Below are 21,553 nucleotides of genomic sequence, written 5' to 3'. Positions count from 1 at the left end.
CTGTTGTTGTTTAAACACCTTTATAACGATCGCGTTAGTTGAGCTGAACGCGCATGTTAGTTTGAGTCGGATCTGTTGGATTTACAACACGTGAATTCATCCAATTCTCCCGAAATACATGAAAGTAAGTGGACGGTGAACTGGGAGAAGAACAGAGTAAACTTTAAAGTTACTTACACAATGTGTATCTGATATGAATAAAACGTGTCTAATTATAATGGAAATGATTATTATTGCCTCTTCCATAGACATCGGTGTGTATTTTACAAACTCTAAATGTATTGTTCTTTTAGTACTTATGTGAATGTATATGTCTGAAACCTAAAATAAACATTATGTGGTTGAAAGCACTGAAAAGTTGTGATATATGACGGCGCTGAGCGCACCTGTCTCTGGCTCAGCGCCAGCCAACGCGCGAAAGCACATTTGAATTTAGCAGTTGATCACGTGATGCACTGACCGTTATAATCACAACACCGCCAGACGGTGTCATGTGATCATACTCAGGGACCAGCCTAGACTGATCACACCGGTGTGATCGTACTGTGCGAAAGGGTTTTAATAGCCATAGGGGTAATGGTGTCAATGTTTGCTTTGAGTGAGATGCACTAGACAAAAAGGAAACTCTCAGAGACGCTCTCAACCTGACCCAGAGGTGCTGAGTAGCGGTCTGGCAAAGTGCTGGAATATTTTAGGCCTTCAAGCAGATCCATTTCTCTGTATCAGCTTGACTGCGAGTCAGAATAATATGCCTAAGTGTTGTTCAAACAAGGTCATTATATTATTTATGATTTTTTCAGAGTCAGGTTTTTTCAGTCTTTTTATTATTAGTTACAGAAATGAGTCCTACATGCATATGAGAAAGTGAGAGAGTATATTCACACTGGATGTGCCTGTAGAGGAGTGTATACAAACGCAGAAACACTCGAGGTCATTGTATTTTATCTTTACAGCTGTTTGAGGCCAATAGCCTACTTTTACAGAAATGAGAGAGAGGGTCGTTGAAGTGAAATCAATACAGCCTCTTAATGAGGTTCTCTGGAAAGAGAAAATTGATTGAGAGGGAGGGTTAGAGAGAAACAAAGAGAAAGCAAGAGGGTGGCACTGCTAAACAGATATATTGAAACCGTTTGGAAGCAGGGCAGCACTGAGCGAATAAGTGGATCAACCTCACTTTGAGTGAGTTTTTCTTAGTAGGGAAAGATTAGTGATTACCAGAGGACATTGATTAATGCAACAGTATGGCAGTGTAAATTAAAAGTTGGGGTTTTTTTTGCGGTGCAAAAGCATCTGCCCTCATTTTCCGTGTATTTGGCTCATGGGATGATTCCCAGCTTGTATCATCTCAGTTATATAACAGACTTGTGAACTTCTGTGTGTACAGTAGTTCTCATTTCAAAGAGGAAAGCAGATGCTTTCGACCCATTTTCTTGTTAGACTACATAAATAAACAAGTGCTTATGGTGGCTGACATTTTGACATATTGTTTATACATTGTTTTATGAGCTTATATTTAGAGCCTACAAACAACCTGCAACAGTATTAGACTAATGGTCTCAGACCTTTGAACCCCTATCGCAGGTATTTTTATACAAATTTTTGTTTCACGCACACCTGACCAAATGCCCCCACAATGTCAAAATGTTCACATTTTACTATCTTTGTGTGAACATTTGGTCTTCTCAATGTAGGTTAATGTAGAACACACACACAGATACACACACACAAATATATATCTATATATATGTGTGTGTGTGTACTGTATATACTGTTGAAAATTTGTTGGATGGTTAAAGGAATATCTGTATTCATGATGTCCAACAAGAAGATGGATGCAACCAAAACAAGAATATTCTGCAGAAGGATTCAGGTTTCATATTTGATCCTCTGAAGGGTTCTTCATTGTTTTTCCTTTCTCTTCCTTCAATTTAGATATCCCAGTGGAGCCATTTGAACCAGTAACCAATGGCAACAGTCCAGGCCCTGTCCTTGAACCAGGACCCCAGCAAAAGCATCTGTGCCGTTTATCCGACATCCTCTTTGGCATCAGGCCGCTGCGTCATGGGAAGTGTAGGCAGCCTAATCGAGAAATCAGACGTGTCACCAACCAAGAGCAATAGAGCAGTTCCACAAGTACCAGGACGTCATAACCACGGCCTGCTCAAGAAGGGTTTCAACCAGAGAGAGCTGCTTAACTATCTGAACATAACCAAGAAGGAAGCGAAGGGCAGCAAACACATCATCTCTGGCACATCCTCCATCAAGAGAGAGCACAGGAGCGAGGAGAACGACATCTACACTAAGGTCTACCATCGAGATGGAAAAGAGCTTGATTTGGGAAAGAACTCACTTCCCATAGGTGGCAAGTTTGATAAGGTAAACGACTGTGAAAAAGTTATGCTTTGCTCATTTCATGTCAGAATTACAGCATTTGGGAGTCTACGTACATCTCTGTCAAACTTTGGTAACTCTGACCAATGGCAGAGATGTGGGGAGACCTGGCTGAAAACAGTTACTAGTTTTGCTACAGTGTTTAATGATGCTAGTGGTGAAGAAATTATATACTAAGCTTTATATATTTCACAAGAGCATATGGAGGTGAATTAATGTAGTATTTTTCTGGCATCAACAGTAACAAAGCTCCACATAAATATATGTTGTTAAAATACATATTATAATATAAATAAATAAAAATATATATATATATTTTTTTTTTATCTGTTACTCTGCATGACCAGTAATATAATCTGAAAAATAAAAAATTAAATAAATATATTTGTTATATTTAAGACTAGTGACAAATAATTTTTTTACTAACTGTTTACTAACTGTACTAACAGATTTTTTTTCAATTACAACTTATAGTACACAACTGAACATGATCATGAATGTATTCTAATTTTGTGTAAAACCAGCTAGTAAAAAATATATAATTAATATTTATTTTGCTACCATCAACAACTAAGCGCCAATCTAAAAATAAAAGACTGTGTTGAGACTAAAGATGTGACAGCAGATTTAATTCAAAAAAGACCTGAATGCAGCAAAAATATTTAATATTATTTCATTAAGAAATAAAAAAAAACTTTTGCAGAAAAGTAAGGGTGAATTCATCAAAGTTATAGACTTTTTTTTTTTTTACCAGTAAGTATTCAGCAAATCTCGGAAGGAGCAGGTATTAAAAACACACTTTACAATGACTGGATGAAAACAAGATGAATACGTTACTCGTTGTAGTTTGTAGGTGAAATGCAGAAATTGTGACAGTGTTTCAAGTCTGGCTCCATATTTCTTCCTGAGGCAAGTGTAATAAATTGATAGTGGGCTACTCCCCCCAGTCGCAAATGGAAATAAATCATATAAACTGTTCGGGCCAGCAGCGTGTAGACTAACTGACTGGCTAAATTTATCTCTGTAATCAAATATGGTCCCCCTCAGGTGACGTTATTGAGCAGGAAACTCAGCGAGACAGAAGAAATATGGAAGTAAAAGTGGTCTACATTAAATTACTTTATGTTGTTTGGCATGGCTCCAGGATTTAAGTGTAGAGCTTATTCTCCTGATGCTCATGGTGCAATTGAATTTATCCCTGTCATTTCACAGCCACGTTTCAGGCCTTCCGCCTTTAAACCGGTCACCCCCAAAAACTTCAGTTCCATGCAGAACCTCTACCCTTCCAAGTCGGAGGAGCTAGAGAGCGGCTTAACCAATGGCATGCATCTATCCTATGCCAAAGCAGCGCCCAAATCGCTGTCCACCTCTTCCTCGTCCTCCTCCCCTTCACGGCCAGGCACGAGCACCAGAAAAGGAGTGCTAGCAGCAGCAGCCCGGGGCCTCAGCCAGGAAGAGGAGAACACGTCGGACTCGGGACACAACTCCATGAACAGCCTGCCGCCCTATCGGCCGCCGTTCCGCCCTCACTTGGGACAAATCAGCGCCTCTATGGGTCACATCAACCACATCGGCTCACTGGATCGCAGTTCGCTGGGCTCCAAGGGAGCCGCTTCCACAGTCACAGACGTGTCCTGTCACAGTATGGCTACGCTGAACCGCCTGCAGTGCTATGGAAGCGAGGCCCCGCCCCCCTACGAGCTGTCACACTCTATGGAGGACGTGGTGAGGGACCTGGAGGAACGTCTGCAGGAAAAGGAGCACGAGCTACGTCAGATGAGGAGGAACTTGGATGAGAGCGAAGATGCCATTGCACAGGTCAGCATCTGCAAGAACACATGATCTATTAAAACATACACTACCGTTCAAAAGTTTGGGGTCGGTAAGATTTTGATGGTTTCAAAAGAAGTCTCTTATGCTTACCAAAGGCTGCATTTATTTGATCAAAAATACAGTAAAAACAAAAACATTATTACAAGTGTGAAATAACTGTTTTCTATTTATTTTAAAATGTAATTTTTTCCTGTGATGCAAAGCTGAATTTTCAAACGTTGCTGAATTAAAGTATTAATTTATTTAAAAAGAAAAAACTTTTGAAGGGTTGTGTACTGCATTTAAAATGGGTTATATCATACATTTTAAATAGAGAAAAATATTTGTATTATTTATATATATATATAACTTTAACTTTTTAGTTTTTAATATATAGTTTTTAACTGAGAGATTTAGATTTTATTCTAAAAATATATATTTCTTACAGAATGATGTTTAAATCATCTTAAATACAGACCTTAAAAACATCTAAATGTTTAAAAAATAACACTGAAAAACGAAACAAACCTGAAAACACTGAAAAACAAAAACTAACAATCTTAAAGGCTGTCCACACCGAGCGGGTTTTTCCATTCCAATGCGCTACTTTTCCATTGTTTCTCTATGTAAACGTTTGCTGTTCTCTGTTCTCTATGTAAACCGTTGCACTCGCGTCTTTTGCAGCGTCTCGCACATGACACAGCGTTCTAAAAACGAGGCGCTCAAGTTAAAATCAGTTCAATCTTTTTTCCCGATTCCACAGCCCTCATCTCGCATTTCTCAAAGCAAAAACGCGTTCTGTGTGATCCAGCCCATAGAATGTACACAAAATTGGAATGACAAATAAAGCTGAAACAAAAAAATTCAAAACTGTGTTTGTGTGCTCTTGTAGGTTTTTGAAGGGAAGCAGCGGCTCTGGGAGAAGGAGGTTACAGAACTGAAACACCTGTACACCGCCAAACTGCGCCAGGTATCCCAGCAGTCCCAGCGTTCCCAGCGAAACCTGCAGCTGCAGCTGTATAAGGTACAGCAGGAACGCAACCGGCTGCAGGAGGAGCTGGATTCTGTCAGGCTGGAGTGCCAGACCCTGAAAAGTCAAAGCCCAGCGGGACAAAGCCAGAACATTAATCCCCAACTGGAAGAGACCCAATGGGAGGTATGCATTAAGTCAGAGCTATCTGTTCAGAGCTTTGGGGATTTCAGAAAACTGCGGAGGAGATAAAAGAAAAAAGTAACCTTTAGTTGGATGATAAATGAAGGGACGCATCATGTATTGCTTGTTAGTTTGTTCATGCTGACCATAATGAAAATCTAAATCAGATGTTTAGAGCTGACTGTCCACACTGTCATTTTACAAGCAACCAGAGCTGTTTGTTCAAACAGTGTAGCCAATATCTGATATATATCAGTTGCCATAGTAATGACTTGAGACGTAAATGCAAAAAAAGAAATTAAAAAGTCAATATCTTTGTAGAGACAGAGAGAATGACGAATGATAGAAATTTTGCCTCTGAGATTGTATGGGAATCTCGTCACAGAGATGATAAGCATTCAGAAGACCAATTAAACTGTTTACAGATCACGACATACATGTAGGGTTCACACGACACTGTTTTCAACTAAAAATGTAAAACATTTTGAAAACGATACTGTTATCATCTCTGTGTAAACAACAAAAAACGGACATTTGTGAAAACGATGCGCATGCATCAGTCTATAGGTGCGTGGTGTTGCTTTACAAAGTGATATCGCCATCTATTGGCCTGGCATGCTTAATACAGCATTTTTAATCGCCGAGCCTTGTGAACGGGATCATTTTGACAATGGTCTCTATACGCAAAAAATGCAAAGGAAAAACTTTTCCGTTTTTAGTACATTGTTCTCATGTAAACATACCCATAGTTAATCATCACAAAAAAAAAAACGTTATCATGGAATAACTACTTGATTACTACTATTACTACTGTTACTACTATTACATAAAAACTACTTGAAATCTGATCTGACTGTTGAGAATTTAAATGCAATTCCAAAAATCAGACTTTAATCAGATTTCTAACCACATAACTTCATATGGATGTGGTTCGGATTTGCTCAGTTCAGACATCAAACAGCTAAATGGATTTGAATGAGTGACAGAAAGACAGATTTGTATTGCCTATCTGGACAAACCCCTAATAAGCCTAGCATTATTAAAACAAAGGATAGGAACTATCACTGACAGCCTCTTGTGAACAATATTCTCAAATCGTTCATTTTTGGACTATGTATATTTGCGAGAATGACTAAATTTTATTGATTTAATAGGTCTGCCAGAAGTCTGGAGAAATCGCTTTACTGAAGCAACAGTTCCGGGACTCTCAGGCAGAGGTCACTCAGAAGCTGAGCGATATCTTCCTCTTAAAGACTCAGCTGCACGAGGCGCGCAATCAGATCCAGAGCAAGGACAGCCAGATCGACATGCTGCAGATGGCCCTACAGGGCGCCCGCCGGAAATGCCCCTTGCCTGCTTTCGAGGACACTCGAGCGGATGCGGGTGAGACTGGAGGAGCCAGTGCCACGGAGGAGCGTCTCAGAGCTGAACTGCTGCTGGAAAGGCGCCAGAACGAGGCGCAGACTTCAGCTTTTGAAAATGAGAGAAGCACATGGCAGAACGAGAAGGAGAAGGTGATACGCTACCAGAAGGAACTGCAGGCCAGCTACCTGGAGATGTACCACAAGAATGAGGCCTTAGAGAAAGAACTGGCAATGCTGAGAGGGGGCTGGGCCAGAGTGGAAGAGGGGGGAGCAGGGGGCGGAGAAGAGGAAGCAAAGCCGCCCACCGGTCTGCCCTGGATAGAGAGGATTGAGTCCTCTGAAATCTGACTTTGCAAATGATCTTTGGCATCTGAGATTAGATTGACGACAACAGCTCTGGATCCCGTTTCACTTCTGAGACAATGAATAAACTATAAATAAATAATCTATACAAGTTTGACCAAAAAGTGTACCAAATAGAGGCGCAAGCTGAATATTATGTGCTGTTTTGTATGACAGAAGGATTTAAATGAATTTTGTTGAAAAATCTGAATCATCAAAACTATTCTTTTGGCAAAAATGAAATGATAAATAATCTCAGATTTGATTTTAAACACAATATTTGTTTTCAGATCCTAAATCATTTACAATGGTTTAATTAAAAACCAATAGATGCTTTAAATTAGCTTGACTGGAGTGTTCTAGCACTATTATTTCATTGATTCTGTATTTTGGGCTTTAGGTACCGGATAATACAAGACATCATATTATTCAAAGAATGAAATCGGTTAAGTGTGCATTCCCTAAAACGCATGATGCACTTTAAATGCACACAACTTGTGCAAGTTGTCCTTCGCATTGGAAAAAATGTCAACAGCTGATCCATATAGAAGCATTTCTGCTACTATGTCTATTGATGTGCGCTGCTGGGTTTTTCTGTTCTTTTGACCTAAGATGTTTATATCTGCATGAATGTGAAACGAAAATTCTGGTAAGTTTGATGCCATTGTGTGCACAGGACTGTCGAAAAGTCTTCAGTAATCGTAAGAGTAAGCTTAGATCCTACGGTATTAAATCTTCACATAGACAACTATACTGTGACTTAATTGTTAAAAACTACTGATTTTCATATTATATTTCATGAACTAATTGTATAGATTTGTACTATACACGTATGGTGTTCTTTACCTCAAAGTTGCATAAACCTTGCCATTTTCTTTAAATTGACTGAAGATTATTCCCCCCCTTGTTCTGTAAAAAAGCTCTAAAATGTGTCTTCCAGTTAGTGTAAAATAAAAGTTTAAAATGTGTCTTCCAATTAGTAGTTTCTTTCACATACACTATATTTTATTGGGCTGGACTCCAAGCCCAGACAGAAACTGCAGGATATGCAGAAAAAAACTGCAGATCTGAATAGACCAGGAGTCCAGCCCAATTAAAAGATTTATTTTACTTTTATAATCAGATTTTGGGGGTAAATATGTCAAAGTATGCGCAATCCATTTAAAGATAGACTATGCCACACCTTTTTATAACATCTGTCGAATTAGACACGCCCCATCTTTACAAACCTGACGCTTTGGTGTAACCAGGGGCGTAGCTAGGGACGTGCGCGTTCCGCTCTGATTCTGTTTTCAAGCTATTTTCACTTTTAAAGCTCCCTCCAGCAATTAAATGTTTTACTGATGTTTTTTCCCGTCGCTGTCTTCTCTTTATTTTTCTCTTTTTCTTGCAAACCATAGACTTTAAGAACTCACGAAAGTCCAAATTCATCTATCGCGCTTCCGGCTTCTCATATATGGACAGCCCACTTACGACGTGCAAAATGATTGACAGGCAGAAAATAAGAATTTCATATTTTATTTTAGGTACTAGGTCTACTATTCTGCGTGATATCTCAGGACAGGTGTTTCCATATGGTAAGAAATTAGCTAAAAAAAAAAGTTTTATTAAACAAACATGTAAGGGGCAGTTGTGGGAATCCATGTGGGCCAGCTCTCAGAGGAAGAATGTGACACAGCCCTGCACACCTGCACATCAGATCCAGCTTTACCGAGAGGAATTTTGTGCTCCATGGATCAGAATGGGCCATTGTCAATCGGACAATAAGGAGTCTGTCTATTCTGTCTTCAGGTAGAGACTTAAGTTGCTCCTTCAGAATCAAGAAGTTATTCACTGGTATTAAAAGTGTGAGAAAAGCAACAGGGCTAAGTTTAAAAACTGGCTTTTGAGAAAAAATATATTAAATAAACGGAAAAAATACTGCTTTTATCTCATCTATATTCATAGCTTTGCCCCCTAGGGTTCATTATCTACTTAAGCTCTCTTTTTTATGCACCATGACCGGATTTAAGAACCACTGCTTTTTAAAGGCGAAAACCTGTAAAGTTTTTTATAAAGGTTTGTGAGAGTTAGATCCTTAATGGGAAAAACATAAACTTTGCTGTACGTTATTGTCACAATTTCAAAGGAATTTTTTAACAGATTGTCAACTTTTTTATTACAACAAAGATTAAGCTTTAATAGTATAAAAATAATCAAAACAACTTCTGAAAGTCTTTTTTTTTTTCTTCATAAATCCCAGTAAATTTCCTTCTGGCCATTGTGACTGTAGGACGTCTTGACATGGTGAGCCCTCATAGCATCTCCAGTGAACTGAGGTTTCCCTCTTGTGGGAGTAAAGGGTCAACATCTCATTTAAAACAGTTTGCTGGCTTTTGTTTTCAAGTTTCAGTAAGGAAGTATTTTTATGCCCATAACATCAACAAATAAATCAAAGCCAGTTTACAGTGAAGCAAAGAACATGTCATAAACAATTAACCTACAACAATTATGAACATACATTACTGTAACTGTTTTTAAAGAAGTCTTTTATGCTCACCAAGTCTGCATATTTGATCAAAAATCCAGTAAAACTCCAATTTTCAGTGTCACATGATTTTAATGGAAACCGTGATGCATTTTTTAAATATTCTTTGAAAAAGTAAAAAAAGAACAGCATTTGTTTGAAATCGAAATCTTTGAAACAATGTAAAAGTCTTTTGATCCTATATAATCATTGCATTTGCATTATTGCATAATAATAGATAGTAAAAAAGATAAATGATTGCATAATAATATTCGGTATAAAATATTCTAGAGCACTTTTGATGGTTAAAAACTGCATCATGCTTCAGAGGGCTAAAAGACGACTGTAAAATGCATTCATTTATAAAACTTGTTTGTAGAGGCAGACAGAAAACTCAAAAGCTGAGTATAAATCTTTTTATTATTTAGATGCAAGTATAATAAACATACTGTACTGTTAGAAGATAAATATTTACAATAGTTGCCTTGCAGTAGTTAGTAGAGAAAGCAGAGTCATTTCTCAATCACTGAATGAAAACACTTCCTTAAACTCACAATACTCTGCTTTGATCTTACAAATTTCAGGGAGGTAATAAATGATTGTCTACTAAAAGAAATAACAGACAACGTTTATTATCAGCACGTCAGTGGCCACACAGCACTCACACACCTCTTAAAGGCTTTAAACAAGAGGACAGCCTTTGCCTTTACCAAAATAGAGGGGGGCGGGGGGGGGGATCAGACATTGTTTGCTGAAGAACATAGGTGTGCTGGTACATGCCCGACCTTCGAGAATGTCAAAGAGCTCTGGGAAAGGTTCTCTCTCTCTGATAGGTGACTGAGTCTCAGGTCTGGATCACATCTGTCAGAAAAGCTTGAGGTGGGCAGGGCTTTGAAATGTCATTTTCATTCAATCACTGTAAAAGAGCAATTTACAAACCACACATTCCGCTTCGGCATGCACATTTCCAGATATCGATCTCAAAGTGGAACGGGACAATTAGCAGTTACATTGTGTTAAAGCCAGTGAGCATTTGATGAATATCCTGAGGGATACAATATTATTCAACGGTCTCCCTTCACCTATACGGATATAAACAGTGAACTTTACATTCAGGGATAATGCGAAACATCTGGAAAGTCTCATCTTTATGGGGGAACGTCAAAACACAGTCAGTCTACCATCAAATGTACATTAACGGGCATATAGTTTCATTACGTTATGCTGGCAAAGATTCAATCGCTAATGCAACTGTCTGCAGAGGATGCATTTCTCGAATCAGCGTGTGTGTTTTGATTATGTAAGCAGAGGAGCCCGAAGCTGTGAGAGCTAATGTAAGCCCAGTCCAATCTGTGTGTGCAAGTGTTTAAATACATTACATATGTAATTATACTAATGAAAAGTTATACCATCACAAATCACTGCTTTATATTTATTAAACTAAAAAAAAAAAAAAAAAAAAACCAGAGCAAGACACATAGCTTGGACAAAGAGGTTTCCTCTGACATCCGACCAGATCACAATCTGCACGCACAAATCCTCTGATCTCTGATGAATATTCACACTGATGCACTAATCAAAACGCCATTCACTCCAATTACAGCCTTTATTACATTGGGAAGAGAGACGTCATTTGTTTAGAATCAACAGGCACCCGTTCATCAATCCTTATTTTTATTCTGTCATTCTTAATATACATACTGAAAACCCATTTCAATCACGTACACGTGCAAAGAATCCCCGTTCATGAATTTAAATGTGATCTCAAAAGAGGAAACTGTGGATATTTTCTGGCAAGAAGTCACCCACACAGATGCATCACGCCCATTCGCTTAATAAAAGTCACAAAGAAAGAAAAAGCGAGGTGATATATCATGGAAACTTAAAAATACTCTGCAATTAAAACAAACGAAGAGGAAGCAAATGCGCACACACATACATACTCATAAAAGCCTGTTTATACTAGGCCATGTTAACAAATGAATGATCCGCACAATCTTTTCCTCGTTAGGTACACTTACTGACTCGGGTTCTACAGGTATGTTGCCATGGCCACCGGCCTCTGTCAACTAAAAGCTTTGGAGAGGGAGGTGGCGTCACGGGGGAGAAGCCGCCACAGAAGGCTCGTCATGCCAGTGAATGAGGATCATTCTAACTGCGGCTCCAAGAGGCCTTCAACACGTCATTCGGCTACGCTCCGAAAAAATACATCAGAAGAAGATCTGTTTGGCATCTGATGGATTCTGCTCCATAGGACAATATGGACATTTAAGCCTGGGAAGAGAGTTTAAGACATCGTCAGTGAGGAAAATAATACATTTATAACTGAAAACATTGAAGAACAACAATGAAATTGGTTCAAAAGGTGAAGTGTGATTAATAGCACCAAACAATGGATGCCAGGGCATTGCTATGTGGTTGCTAATAGGTTCTCATGCTTGAATGTTCAAAAAACACCTTATTCTTCATATATTTTACATTGTTGCAGCACCTCTCTTCCCAGTCTGTCACTAACACTGTTTAGTTCCTGTCTCTACGAAGTCCCTCCTTCCAAAAAAGCGTGTTGTGATTGGTCAATAGCTTCAAACGCGTTTCGTAAATGTTACTCCCCTTACCATAAAAGCGAGTTTCAACACTACTAACGCAACTCAACCAGGCATCGTCTCTTTGTTTTGCATTGCCTTGGGCGGGAATGATTGGAATGAGGAATATTGTGACGTGTACAATCCCGCAAGAAAACTCAGGACTACAATGAAGGCGTTTCAGGGAGTTCAGAAACAGTGTTTACTGATATAGAGAATAATTCGCTTTGGAGTGACTGTGTTTGGTGACTTTGCAGTAGGGCTGTAATCTCCCAGTCGATTAGTCGATTATTTGGTCGATACGTTCTGGCTCGACCAAAATTCTGATTGGTCGATTTTTTGCCGCATTCATTTCATTAGTTTTGCCGCATTCATTTCATCAGGTGGAAAGCACTAATTGCTAATGGGGGTGTTTTCAGAGCACCCCTGTTTCACAGGTAACAGTCTGTCTTCAGAACACCCCCCTTGTTTACACTTCTTTTGGATTAGCCCAACCCACTGGAGAAGAGAGACAGATTGAAGAAAGTAGGCTACTAGAAGGTTTGCTGAATATTATTACTTGATCTGGTTTGTTTAATACTTTTATTTTTTTTTTATTAAAGTGGACGTGCCTTTTGTGTTTAAGAGTAAAAGCTTTAAAGGGGGGGTGCAATGGTGTTTCATGTATTCAGAGTTGTTTACAGTGTTAAAGAGATAGATTCTCATGCTAAACATGGGCAAAGTTTTAAAAAAATATTTTGGACGAATAACGGAGAATTTCTATGCTGAAAATCTTACTTCCGGGTTGGTACAAGTTTCGGCTGGTTTTTTTTAGATCGTGGATCTAATGACGTAGATCAGAGTGCAACTCCTTATATGAGCATTTCTCCCGGAAAAGCTCGCCCGCGAGCACGTCGACTAGAGGAGAGCGAGACCGCGCACATCAACGCGCTTCAACAGGAAATCATCGGCAGCACTGCATAGGATTTGTTCAAGAATGTCTCCAAAAAAGTGTGTATTTGGATGTGAGGGAAAGCTTACCGTGTTCAGTTTTCCAAAGAACCCAGTGTTACAGGAACAGTGGATGCAGTTTGTTTTTCCGGGGCAGCAACGGAGTGTAGGAAGTGCGGTTGTGTGTTCTGGTCGTTTCAGTGACGAATGTTTTATTAACAAGGCCCAGGTCGACGCTGGATTTGCAAATCGTTTGCTATTAAAACGTGGAGCGGTCCCAGTGATAAAAGACCCCATTCATGTAAGTACAACTGGATCAGATTTCTGTCTTTTGCTGGAAAGCTACCGCTTGACTCTATAGCTCCGCCTCCAGGACCTCGGCTTTTTCCGGAGAGAATCGGAAAGCTGTATTTTTCTTTTCTAAATATAATAAAACTAAACACTTTTTTGAGATATTAAGGATACACTACTACTCTATAGGTACTCAAGATTAACATGAGATTAGGTGAAACTGTGCATGTTATGTACCCTTTAAGTTAATAGTCTATTCGTGTCTCAGCCGCGAAGCTGAGCTTCTATGTTCGCGAGCTGCACAGAGCGGCTGAAATTATAGTGTCTGTCAGTTATTATAATACATATGACAAAAACAATTGTCTAAATTATGTTACATATTCCTCAAAAGTTCTTGTCATGATATCACTAGTTGACAACATAGTACTATTTTCAGAAATCATAGGCTCTGATCTGATCTGATATTGCGCAGGTGCACGTGAAGCAACGCTGCCAGAGCCGACAGACTCGTGTATCAGACTCATTTCAGTGCAAAATAATTACGTCAAAAACGATTTAATACTGCAAATAGCCTACTAGTTTTTTTATGTTTATTTATAATTCATTTAGGCGGACAACAAGGCGCACAGTGCGCAGCTAATTAATTTAAAGGTTTTTTTTTTCCTAACGTCATTTTTAGTCGATTTTTAGTCGAAAATTTCAGGACTTTAGTCGACCAAGATTTTCTTTGGTTGATTACAGCCCTACTTTGCAGACCTTTTTCATGCTCAAACAGCAACATTACATACTAAAGAAAGTTGAAAATGTAAAAAAGCATAATAGGTCCTTATTAACATTAAAAGAATGACACACTTAAAAAGCTTTATCTGTCAATTACCGCTACTGCTAGTAGCAACAACTGCAGAGTGCAATTTTTAAATCATCAGGCATCAGGTCTGGGGTCAGTTTGCCAGCACAGATTAAACTTTAAAAGTAAATGTAGAGTGAAGTACACTTCGTTTGTGTCTAGGTGATGCACAAGTCAGAGTCTTACTTTCCAGCATTGGTGAGTTTGTTAAGAGCGTCTCTGGATATGACATGTCCACAGATGAGCTTCATGGGTGGATTGCTCTCTGATGTCTGCTGCCTCAGGATAGGACAGGCAAACACAGAGTGATACCAGCACTTCTTCCCCAGGTCTATTTCAATCTAACACACACAGACACAAACAAACACAGAGAGCAGGGGTGAATTGATAAAGCATTCATGTCTTTGAAATTATCACAATTATTCATTATTAATTATAAATTAGCAGATGTATTCGCCAATCATTGGCCAATAAAAAGGAAGCACATATCAGACATGGATATAATTAATTAATCCGGTTTATTTTATGTTTCAGTGTTTTCTGTTTATAATAACTTAGAACAGTCTGAATAAGGAGATGAATAGAATATGTTGATTTATCAATCTTAATTTTAGTAGTCCATTGGTTTAAATTTGTCTGCCATACACAAATGAATATCACTTTATTTTCCATATCTCAGCTGGTCATAAAAACATACTATAGAGATTATTTTATTTGATTTTATTGTGTAAATAATTATTTTAATCAATTATTTGTGTTGTATAATTTATTATCAGGGTTTACAAAAACTGTTGGTATCAGTAAATCTTGTTCTAAGTCAATAGTGCATCCCTAATTATAATGTAAACATTTCATATTACAATTCATACAAGTACAATATTTAAACAAAGACATTTAGACATTTAAAACCTTTAGATCAAGCATTAAAGGTAAAGAGAAAGACTTACTGGCAGCTCATCCTTGTGTGTCCAAACACCGCTGCACTGTCTCTGTTCAATAACCTGTTTGATGTTCATGAGAACAGGCAGCGCCATACAGCCGGAAGCAAAACTGATGGAGAGTCAGACAATCAAAACAGGATTTAGTAATAAAGCATACATAATTCATGCTAAGAAAAGCTTTTACTGTCAATACAAATAGCAAGTAATTGCCTAAAACAGAGTATGACTGTAAATCGATAAATTTTAACCTAATTAATTACATGACGTGCCGAATTGCAATCGATCATATACATCAATATTTACAGAGAAAAGCCACCCATGGAGATAGATAAACTGCAAAAGTTTAAAAGGTTTACAAAAGATTTCCATTTCAAATAAATGCTGTATTTTCTTACTTTCATTTCAACAAACAATCCTGAAAACAAGAATATTAAACAGCACAACTGTTTTCAACATTGATAATTAGAAATGTTTCTTGAGCATCAAATCAGCATATTAGAATGATTTCAAGTGATCAAGTGACACTAAAGGATCAAGTGACACTAAAGACTGGAGTAATAACTGCTGAAAATTACATTTTAAAATTTGAAATGCAGTAATATTTCACACAAGAGACTTTCAAAAACAAAATCTTACCAATCCCAAACTTTTTAACAGTAAATTATGCAGATGAGTAAAGCACTGAATAAACACTACAAAAAGTGGCCTTTCAAGTTAAACCTTTTTAACGTTAAACTTTTAAAAGCTTGCCTCAAGACCCTTGCGTTTTGTTCCATTCTATTGATCTCCATCTAAAACTTGTATAAAGACTTCAAGACATGAATGAATTCAGATGTTCTTCAGAAGGCTTGACATCCAAGTAATCATTGGTTAGGGCCTACGTTTAAAATCCTACACGATGAGGAGAGATTAAGACTTTTGTTCTGACCTGACACTGAGTGGGGACTCCACAGAGAGTCCAAGCAGGGCGCAAGCATCCCGTGTGAAGATGTTACAGATCTCTGCCCACTGATCCGTCTCCAGCAGACTGCGGTACGGAGAGTTCTCGATCCCATGGCGGAGGTACACTAGACTACCCATTAAGATCTGAATATCTAGAGAGCACACACAAACAAGGCTCAGATGTCATCTCAGACTTTGTTCATAACAATGAATCAGGTAGTGTAATACAGCTGTCAATTCACTAAGAACTTTCAAATGAACAAAATAACTGCTTCAAGTAATGACATTACTGGTAAAACAGCCCCAATTGTGATTTGGTTCCACCCACGTTTACATAAAAGCCTTGTTGAGGTTAAAGAGGTAGTTTTTCATCAATTCAGGGCTGAACCTTTCCTCACCTCTCTGATGCTGTGAGGCAAACGGTTGGAAATGGCGTGCGTACTGTAAAGCTTCCTGCTGTTTGCTGATGCCCCCGTTGAGCAGGCTGATGAAATAGAGTCTGTGAAGCTTGAACTCAAGGGTGCTGTTCAGATCCAGCAGCCTCTGACGGTTTGTCACCGCCCACCTACCACAGCAATCATACAACCAAAATAACCATTAAACTACTAACCTGAAATATACAACAACAAACCAATATTGTAAACCACACCCCATCCAATGCAATGTTCTGAAGGAATCCAGGGTATGAGAGGATGTGCATAGATAAACTAACATAGAAAAGTTTGGGGTCAGTATTTTATTAACATATTGAAAGAAATCTCTCATGCTCTCCAAGGCTGCATTTTTTTTTAATAAAAAAAAAATAGAGTAAAACAGTAATATTGTGAAATAGTATAACCATTTAAAATAACTGTTTTAAAATGTAATTTATTCCTATGATGGTAAATCTGAATTTGAAGCAGCCATTAGAAATCGTTCTAATCTCCTCAGTTGGTGCTGGTTTTATTATTATCAATGTTGAAAACAGTTGTGCTGCTTATTATTTTGTGGAAACCATGATGCCTTAGAAATATAAAAAATAGAAAGTTTAAAAGAACAGCATTTTTTTTTTTGAAAACATAGATGTCTTTACTGTCACTTTTGACCAATTTAATGCATCCTTACTGAAGTATTAATTTATTTTGAAAAAAAATCTGTACTGACCCAAAACTTTTGAAACGTAGTGTACATGAGGATAAAATAAAAAGTAAAAGTGGGCAGTAGAAAGCAGACAGACAGGACACATACTCTAAAGCTGGTCTGAGATCTTGTGTTCTTAAAGCCTCTAAAATGCGGTTGAGCTCCAGAAATGGCTGTTTCATGCTCATGTCGATTACTACACCAGACTCCTGTGAAGTCAGATTGAAACACTCAATGTCAATGCCAGGATCAAATTGTCAACAAAATACAAGCACTTATACATCCAGAAGTTAACAGAAATATGAAGAATAGCAATGTTTACAGAAACACACACTCATTTTTAGAATAATATCAAAGAAAAGCATACCTGGCAGAGGTCCTCTGCAACACTCAGCATGCCTTGTCGATACAGGTGCTCTACGATAGTTTCACTGAGGTATTTCTGCCTCTCTGGAGAGTCCCAGACATTCTCAGCTACAACTGCACTCACCTCCGCATCAAAGTTCTGGACAAGAGAACACAGCATTTAATACACATTTTCAATCACACATTATTTACTACAAGGCAAATTTCATTATCAATGTAGTACAGAATTTGAGCAGTTCTTTATTATTTTTAACAAAGAAAGTAGAAAGCAATCAGAAACTACTGGGAAAAGAGAGGAGGAATGGGATTGGGAATGTCCAAAGCAGTAATATTTCAATAATTGAACAACATATTTTCATGTTCACGGTTCTCTCCTGCCAGATAATGACAAATAAAATATTTAACCTTTTATTAGTAAGTCATTTATTTGAGCATTTTTATGGTTTAATTATTTATTAGCTTTCATCAATCAAGAACGACCTGCAGTTCCCTCACAAAACTCCTAGGGGTTCGCAAACCCCAGTTTGGGAAACCTCGACTTAGATAAACTGTTTAACGTGCTTTTAATATTGATGTAATTAAATTAACAACATAAACAATTCAGATATCAAACTCTTACTCTGTCAATCGCTTTTCCCACTTTCGACACACTGCCATGGATGTCCTTATGCCTTGAGGCGAGCATCTGCACAGTTTCTTTGATTTCCTTGCAGCACTGGGCCATTGTTTGATGGAGCACTGACAAATCCGCATCTTGTACACCTAGGAATGGAAGTTCAATGAAATATAGCAGCTAAGCGAACTTTGATCTGAAACAGACATTTCTACTGTGACTCATCTATGTAACAGAGTTATGCTTATATAACCATCTACAAGCTTGAAGTGTGGGCTAGGAGGTTATTCAGCTAAACATTGCATGTTTGTTTGCACTGCAGGCTATTATTTATGCAGGCATCTAAAGTACACCTATTGTTCCTGACTTGATGTCACTGAATAGGCTTTTTTCAAAGCTGAAAAGGCACTTGGTTGACTTCCTCCTCCTCCTCTTTAGACTTGTTTTCATATATAAGCATTGACATATGAATCACTCTCTCACAAGTTGATAACAGGCTATAACAGTACCACTGTGCCACAAATTTACCAAAGTATGATAACATCATTTAGCAAATTTCAGTACGAATGTGGTGCTATTCAGCGGATGAGGCATTGTAATTATTTTCTATCACGAATGAAAGGAGGAAGGAAATTAATGAAATACCATATTCTTCTACAAATTAACTTTTGTCCCTTGTCTTTATACATATGCACATATAGGTAACACTTTGCGTCCTTGTTACACGTTACATGTAGTTAACACAGTAATAACTATGAATTATGCATAATTACATGGGTAACACTTTACAATAAGGTTTCATTTGTTAACATTAGTTTATGTATTAACTAACAGGAACTAACCATGAGCAATACATTTGTTACTGTATTTGTTAACATTAGTTAATAAAATACAGATGTTCATTGTTTGTTTATGTTACTTCACAGTGAATTAACTAATGTTAAAGTCACCCAGCAGTCAATCACTTTATCCCTTAAAACTCATCTTTGATCACCAAAATGACATATTTAAGCGTTTTTTTTTCCAATGAAAGAAAATTCTTTATGGCTTAAAATAGCTTGAATCCAACTCTACACCCTTGCTTCATTTAGTATACAGGGGACTATGAATATGCTAATTAGCCCCGCCTCCACTCACGCCAGCTCACAGATTCACTCGGCCAACTTACTGAGGTAAACGCTACACAATGACATCGCTCTTTACAATGTCGGACACATAACGGTAATTCTTAAGATTAGTCTTTTGCTTGACTCTGTTATCAAACAGCTAATAATGTGTTGCTAATGTTACACAAACTATATTCCCATTCGCCATCTCAGTCTGCCTTCTAACAATCATTTGAACAACTCAGAACGTAAGTGGAGAAAGGCATTTAGTTTATAATAACATAAATTACTAAATTTACCCGGATTTTCATATAGCCTAAACAAAGAAATATACCGGGATAACCTGGCATCTTTTGAGACTCCCCTTCTAGTTCGCTGTTAATGTTCTACTAAAGCCCGCTGGCACGTTGATGTGATTGGTTGCAAGGTAGTTTGTGACGTCAGAAACACCAGCGATTTTAAACCTCGTTTTTGAGACTGTCTTTTTTAAACTGCAGTTTAAGGAGAAAATAATCAGCAATGGCTCAGCACATTAAAAACACCACATAGACATATAAACAACATTAAAAACTTGATTTTGACCACAGGGGGACTTTAACAAACACAACTTTTGATTTTAATAAATGTATTAGTAAATGTTGAAGTTGTAGTTTAATGTAGTTTAATAATGTTAACTAATGAAACCTTATTGTAAAGTGTTACCATTGCATGCAACCAACCCTAAACCAAACCCTAACCCTATAGCATGTACATGTAGTTTATTCAAATTACTCACTACTACACTCAAACAAGTGTAACTACACATATATTCTAATTGATATCTGACTGATGTCACATGTGCGTCATTCAAATGAATCTCCAAGAATTGATTTCATCAGTCACCAATAGCTGTTTTGTTGCCTAAGGTATAGATATCGAACTACCAGAGGCTCATATTGTACCAAAGCACAAATGATGGTGTCCAAGCAGACTCAGAGCTCACCGTAGGCAACCAATCGACTCCTCAGCTCACAGACGTTCCTCAGGAGTTCATCCAGCCGTTCTTCTGACTGATGCCCATACGTGACAAACCTGTGTAGCACCTTCTCGAGCTCCCGTTCCACACACGCACACTGCTCCATCAGCACAGCCGTAACAGCTTACACACACACACAACGTCCTGCAAAACAACATCAAATAAAAGGATTTTTTTACACACCTACTACATTAGGTGTCTACTAACACATATCTAGGTTGCTCGTTCCAGGAATTAGTTGAATAAAACACAAAATGCAATAACATAAATTTGTTAATCATCTGGTTCAGGTTGGTATGATGGAACTTATGACTAATATATATATATATATATATATATATATATATATATATATATATTAGTATATATATATCTCATGACTGAGTGCTGATTAAATCAAGCCAATGGGTCAGTAAATGGATTCCAGGGAAGGCAAGATTGCCAAAAAATCAGACTGACACCTTGAGTAAAATATATATATATATATATATTTACATTGAATCTAGATAATCTAGTATAAAAGCAATACTGTATCAATGCATAATTAAGCAATCATAAACAACAGTGAATTTCTCGGTTTAAAACAAATGTATAAAAAGCCTCTACCGGGGTCAGGGTTATGCAGCCCAAACACTGCATAATGATGAGCTAAAATAGCCAACATCTATCATTCTCAGTTTATTTCAACTGTTTGAGTAAGCCACTGCAATGACAATTATGTCAACTTGAAGTAAACTGTGAAAATCTTTGAAATTGTAGGTTGACATTAGATACTACAGAATCAAAACAATCAGTTAGCTTGTTAGCATAACCGGGACAACATCAAGCCATTGGAACGAGTCTAAAACTCGCACATTCAACATCTTCTTTGACGCTAACGATGGTATTTAAATCATGTCAGCCTAGTACTGACCTCGAACGAATTTTAGAAGGTTGTATCAAACGCGTAAATTAAATAATACATGATGTTCTTGCCTGTTTTGACACCACTTGACCAGCAGACGTCCCTGAAGCGAAGCAGTGGGTCTGTTCTTCTGGAGTGATGTGCGTGTTTGACGCTCTGCTGCCACCCGCGGCCTGGAGGTGTAAATGGATTTACCTCAAAAGTAAGATCAACAAAGCACAAACACACTTTCGATACATGTGTACAAATCACAACTTTGGCCAGTTTGATGGTCTTGGATGGTTTCCCAGTCTTACTAGTTTAAAAGTTGTCTATAAAACCAGGCACCA

At 37.9% G+C, this 21,553-nt stretch overlaps 2 protein-coding genes across 4 annotated transcripts in view; one reads left to right on the top strand and one right to left on the bottom strand.

Annotated features, from left to right (window-relative positions):
• n4bp3 (NEDD4 binding protein 3) overlaps positions 1 to 8,405 on the top strand; it is a 28,546-nt gene extending 20,141 nt beyond the window's left edge. For 2 of the 3 annotated variants that reach the window (XM_079892497.1, XM_079892498.1), the window contains exons 2-5: positions 1,933 to 2,376; positions 3,604 to 4,209; positions 5,096 to 5,359; positions 6,511 to 8,405. In XM_079892497.1, coding sequence (XP_079748623.1) covers positions 1,966 to 2,376; positions 3,604 to 4,209; positions 5,096 to 5,359; positions 6,511 to 7,068 — 1,839 coding nt within the window. In that variant the 5' untranslated portion in view covers positions 1,933 to 1,965 and the 3' untranslated portion in view covers positions 7,069 to 8,405. Of the gene's footprint in view, positions 1 to 1,511; positions 1,582 to 1,932; positions 2,377 to 3,603; positions 4,210 to 5,095; positions 5,360 to 6,510 lie in introns of those variants that run through there. The other variant, XM_079892499.1, reaches the window with a different exon arrangement.
• Positions 8,406 to 10,308: 1,903 nt separating this feature from the next.
• rmnd5b (required for meiotic nuclear division 5 homolog B) lies at positions 10,309 to 21,381 on the bottom strand. Its single transcript, XM_079893469.1, has 10 exons — positions 21,296 to 21,381; positions 20,288 to 20,464; positions 18,206 to 18,348; positions 17,588 to 17,725; positions 17,329 to 17,429; positions 16,500 to 16,666; positions 16,088 to 16,253; positions 15,166 to 15,268; positions 14,405 to 14,559; positions 10,309 to 11,842 (listed from the first exon to the last, which is right to left on the bottom strand). The coding sequence occupies exons 2-10, from the start codon at positions 20,424 to 20,426 to the stop codon at positions 11,779 to 11,781; spliced, it is 1,176 nt and encodes a 391-aa protein (XP_079749595.1). The 5' UTR covers positions 20,427 to 20,464; positions 21,296 to 21,381; the 3' UTR covers positions 10,309 to 11,778.
• Between the last annotated feature and the right edge of the window lie 172 nt (positions 21,382 to 21,553).

This window comes from Squalius cephalus, assembly GCF_949319135.1.
Source record: "Squalius cephalus genome assembly, chromosome: 14".
NCBI lineage: Eukaryota > Metazoa > Chordata > Actinopteri > Cypriniformes > Leuciscidae > Squalius > Squalius cephalus.
Note: the sequence above shows the minus strand (reverse complement) of the source record. Positions and strands in the feature narration are given on the sequence as shown.

Excerpts from the sequence above, each read along its gene's own strand:
- rmnd5b (XM_079893469.1), bottom strand. The coding sequence starts at position 20,426 with ATGGAGCAGTGTGCGTGTGTGGAACGGGAGCTCGAGAAGGTGCTACAC. Across the intron at positions 17,726-18,205 it reads TGGGAAAAGCGATTGACAGA|AACTTTGATGCGGAGGTGAG; the intron begins GTAAGAGTTTGA and ends TCTCTTGTCCAG. Across the intron at positions 11,843-14,404 it reads AAACTCACCAATGCTGGAAA|GCTTAAATGTCCATATTGTC; the intron begins GTAAGACTCTGA and ends CTCTCTTCCCAG.